Source organism: Lycium ferocissimum, chromosome 6 (assembly GCF_029784015.1).
Source record: "Lycium ferocissimum isolate CSIRO_LF1 chromosome 6, AGI_CSIRO_Lferr_CH_V1, whole genome shotgun sequence".
Taxonomy (NCBI): Eukaryota; Viridiplantae; Streptophyta; class Magnoliopsida; order Solanales; family Solanaceae; genus Lycium; species Lycium ferocissimum.
The window spans coordinates 52,622,177-52,626,553 of record NC_081347.1 but is presented as its reverse complement, the minus strand read 5'-3'; the positions used below and the strand labels follow the sequence as shown (position 1 = coordinate 52,626,553).

Genomic DNA, 4,377 nt, shown 5'->3' with positions numbered 1-4,377 from the left:
AGTTTTGTTAATTTCAGTTTGTCATTTTTTTTTTAACTAAAAGGTGAATGATATGGTCTGTTTCACTAAGTTATTTCAGCTTGTTCTTCCATTTAGAGGTCATTCGGTTGTATTAATGATATGAAGACGAACATTAATTTGATTGCTCGTTTATGTCAACATTAATAGGAACATGAATAATCTAGAGCGTGATTGGATGTACAATAGGTTGGATGGCCGAGGGGGTATAAATTCTAGCTTTGTAACCGGTGTAGATAATTTTATCCAATTTGCACTTTCTCAACGAAATTACATGAGCGGTAACAAGGTTAGATGTCCATGTAAAAAATGTCACAACATTAAATACATGGATGTTGAAATCGTTGAATATCACCTTTTTAATTTTGGATTTGTTGAGGACTATTTTGTTTGGGAGTATCAAGGGAAAAAGATGTGATCGGTGAGATAGCTTCGGTAATGATTTGCATGATGGTTATCAACCTGAATCGGGATTCGATGATCCATACCGACAAATGGTCTTGGATGCAGCTGGACCCAACTTTGGTCAAGGTTCGAGTTCGCAATCTTATAGCAATATTGAAGTTGATTCTTCTCATCCTTATGAACCTTTAATGGAGGAGGAGCCTAATCCTTCAATGGAGGAGGAGCCTAATCCCGAGTCCCAAAGATTTTACAATTTGCTACAAGTCTTGATGAAAAATTATATCCGGTTCTTCTCTCTCTCAACTTGCGTAGTCTCCTTAATGTTAAATATTAAAATGGAGAATACTTTGTCACAGTAGAGGTTATAACCAAATGATACAATTGTTGAAAGACGCTTTACTCGAAGATAACAAAGTGCTTGATAGCTATTATCGACTAAGAAACTAGTGCGTAGTTTGGGTTTGCCGGTTGAAAAAATTGATTGTTGTGATTCGGGATGTATGTTGTATTGGGGTGATGATGAACACCTTACATCTTGTAAATTCGTGGTAACCGAGGTATAAGCGTCGTGTCGGCTCTCGTAAGAGGAAATTGGTCCCTTACAAGAAAATGTATTATTTTCCTTTGATTCCTAGATTGAAAAGATTATATGCATCCCATGCTACGCCGACATGAGATGGCATCATGAGCATACACAAGAGGATGGGGTAATGCGTCATCCATCAGACTCTGAGGCTTGGAAGAACTTCAATGAAACTCATTCTTTTTTTGCTGCTGAACCAAGGAATGTAAGGTTAGGGTTATGTACTGATGGTTTCCAACCGTTTAGTCAATCTGGGAGGAAATACTCTTCGTGGCCAGTGATTGTCACCCCATACAATTTGCCTCCAGGAATGTGTATGAAAGAGGCATATATGTTCTTAATCGTCATTGTTTCGGGCCAAACAATCCCAAACATAAAATTGATGTTTATCTCCGCAACCTCTAATAAAGGAATTGACTTTGTTGTGGGAGACGGTGTAGAAGCATTTGACATCTCGAAAAAGCAAAACTTTCAACTGAGGGCAGCTTTGATGTGGACAATCAGTGACTTCCCAGCATATTCTATGTTATCAGGATGGAGTACTGCGGGCAAGTTAGCATGTCCTTATTGTATGGAGGAAACACAATCCTTTAGATTACAACATGGCAGGAAACATCTTGGTTTGATAGTCATAGAATGTTCCTTGACCAACATCATCCTTTTAGGAGAGATCGTAAAAACTTTCTCAAAGGTAAGGCTCGTCAAAAGACTATCACCACTCTATAGAACAGGAGAGGAAATTTTGAACCAAATTTGTGACTTGGGGATAAGGAAAGTAACAGAGTTAGATGCACAGGAAGTTAATCAGAGAATATGTAAGTCTTGTGGATGGAAAAAGCGAAGCATATTTTGGGATTTGCCTTATTGGAGTTCTAACATGATTCGACATAATCTTGACGTCATGCATATTGAAAAAAATGTCTTTGATAATGTATTTAATACAATTCTTAATATTGATAACAAAACCAAAGACAATCTACAATCACGTCAAGATATGGTAAATTCGTGATCGACCACGGTTGGCAAAGGACACTAGTGGAAAATATCCAAAAGCTATATATACAATAGCTAAGGAAGAAAGAGTTATCTTGTTCAATTGGGTGAAGGGTTTGAAGTTTCCAGATGGATATGTTTCGAATTTGGGTAGATGTCCAGACACAAACGCGAAAAGATTATTTGGCATGAAAAGTCATGATTGCCATGTGTTCATGCAACGACTAATGCCTATTGCTTTTCGTGAACTGCTTCCCAGAGAATGTGTGGCAAGCACTTACAGAATTGAGCTTATTTTTTAAAGATCTTACTTCGACCACTCTACGAGTGGATGACATGGAAAGATTAGAGGCAGACATCCCGCAAATCTTGTGTAAGTTAGAACGTATATTTCCCCCTGGGTTCTTTGACTCAATGGAACATTTGCCTGTGCACCTGCCATATGAAGCAAAGATTGCTGGACCTGTACAATATCGATGGATGTATCCTTTTGAAAGGTAAATTTGAAACTTTATGTTCAAATTGTGACAAGTATGCTAAACATAACTTTTCTAATATAACGGTCCATCCATTTATGTATTTAGGTACCTCGGAACTCTTAAAAGAATGATTGGGAATAAAGCTAGTGTTGAGGGTTCCATTTGTGAAGCATACTTGATGAAGGAGTCAACACATTTGTTTTCTCATTATTTTGAACCTCATGTCATGACACGTAATCACGATGTGGACCGTAATGATGATGGTGGTGCTTGTAGAAGATCTTGAAGGAAATTTATCAATATTCACCCATCCCGGTCGACTATGGGGAGAAGCAAAAAAGAGGAATTTATCCCTTGAAGAAATCAAGGCTGCCCAAACTTACATTTTACTAAATTGTAAAGAGGTTGAACCGTTTGTGAGGTAACATTTGAATGTTAAACTCAATTATTATTATAAATGTCTCCATATATATCATGACTTTCTATTGAACTTAATTTGTTGCAATGAAGTATGTATGTGCAACGTCTGCAAGGAGAATTCCCGAATCTATCTCAAGGTCAAATAGATGAGAGCCTTGAAGCATATTTCTCTATATGGTTCAAGGAATATGTAAGTTTCAACAATCATTAATTTTTATACAATATGTTATTAAATTCTCAAAATTTAACTAAGTCTTACATTTTTCCAAATAGGTCCGCTGCAACCATATTGAGAATAAATTCTTGCGTAGTCTTGCTCATGGACCACTAATAGGCGCTACATGTCATTCTGTGTATTTTACTAATGGATACAAATTTCACACAGACAGTCATGGTAGCGCAAGATCAACAATGAACAAAGGAGTTTGTATCTCGGATCCAAATTTTGGTGATTACTATGGACGGATAAAAGAGATTATACAAGTGGAATTTCGTGAAGATCCTTTAAAGCAACTGTGTTATTCAACTGTGAATGGTTTGATCCAACTATGGATGTTGGTGTTAAAAAGCATAATCAGTACAAATTGGTTGATGTTAATCATCGTCGCCGATATAAAAAATATGAACCTTTTATTCTTGCGATGCAAGCAACTCAAGTGTGTTATGTGTCGTATCCTAGCAAGAAAAAGGATAAGGATGATTGGTCGCCGTGTTGAAAGTCAAACCTCGAAATGTTGTTGAATTAGCCGATGAGGAAGTAATGGTGACAGCTCCGCATTTGAATGTTCCATTCCAAGTTGAAGAAGTTGAAGTCCACGAGATAGATATGAATGTTTCGATTGATGAAAATATACTCTTATATGATCCAAACGGGAATGCAATTGTAATGGATGAACCCATCGATGATAGGTTATTGCCAGAGCATCATGAAATCCAAAATGAATCTACAGAAGAAGAGTTTGAAACTGAAGAAGAGTATGAAACTGAAGAAGAGTATGAAACAGAGGAAACTACGGAGGATGAGGAAGAGTTCGAAGAAGGAACAGATAGTGACTAATGCTTAGTAACATGTGTTGTTGTATCTTTATTGTATTTTGCTTAAGATTTGGGTGTAAAAATTTTTTCGATGGATGGTTGAGTGTTTTGATTTGCACCACAGCTTTTTCTTTATTGTTTTCTTTAACCTATTTTACCACTTTCATCATTACTTACCGAATCTTGTAGTGTACTATGCGACTATGTTGTTTGATAAATGCCATTATAGTTTTAGTTCAACCTTTGATAGAATCCTCCCGATGTTATTTATATTACGGATACGTAGTGGACGGTATGGTCGAATTCATTGACGTGCTACTCATTGAAGGTTCTCGCATTTTAGCCGTTGTTGTTGAGGTATTGTTACTCGTATTGAAGTTCTTCTCACTTAAGTTTATTTATCTCCTCTCTCTCTGTACAGTAACTTGACTATTGATTTGTATA

The 4,377-nt window shown here is 36.7% G+C and overlaps 1 protein-coding gene across 1 annotated transcript; it reads left to right on the top strand.

Annotated features, from left to right (window-relative positions):
- Nucleotides 1-2,286: 2,286 nt before the first annotated feature.
- Nucleotides 2,287-3,614, top strand: LOC132060444 (uncharacterized). The gene is made up of 4 exons (XM_059453485.1): nt 2,287-2,899; nt 2,989-3,088; nt 3,172-3,426; nt 3,468-3,614. The coding sequence occupies exons 1-4, from the start codon at nt 2,721-2,723 to the stop codon at nt 3,612-3,614; spliced, it is 681 nt and encodes a 226-aa protein (XP_059309468.1). The 5' UTR covers nt 2,287-2,720.
- The last annotated feature ends 763 nt before the right edge of the window (nt 3,615-4,377 follow it).

Coding starts and splice junctions, on each gene's coding strand:
- LOC132060444 (XM_059453485.1), top strand. CDS start 2,721: ATGTGGACCGTAATGATGATGGTGGTGCTTGTAGAAGATCTTGAAGGA. Junction 2,900..2,988: donor GAGGTTGAACCGTTTGTGAG/GTAACATTTGAA, acceptor GTTGCAATGAAG/TATGTATGTGCAACGTCTGC. Junction 3,089..3,171: donor CTATATGGTTCAAGGAATAT/GTAAGTTTCAAC, acceptor TTTTCCAAATAG/GTCCGCTGCAACCATATTGA.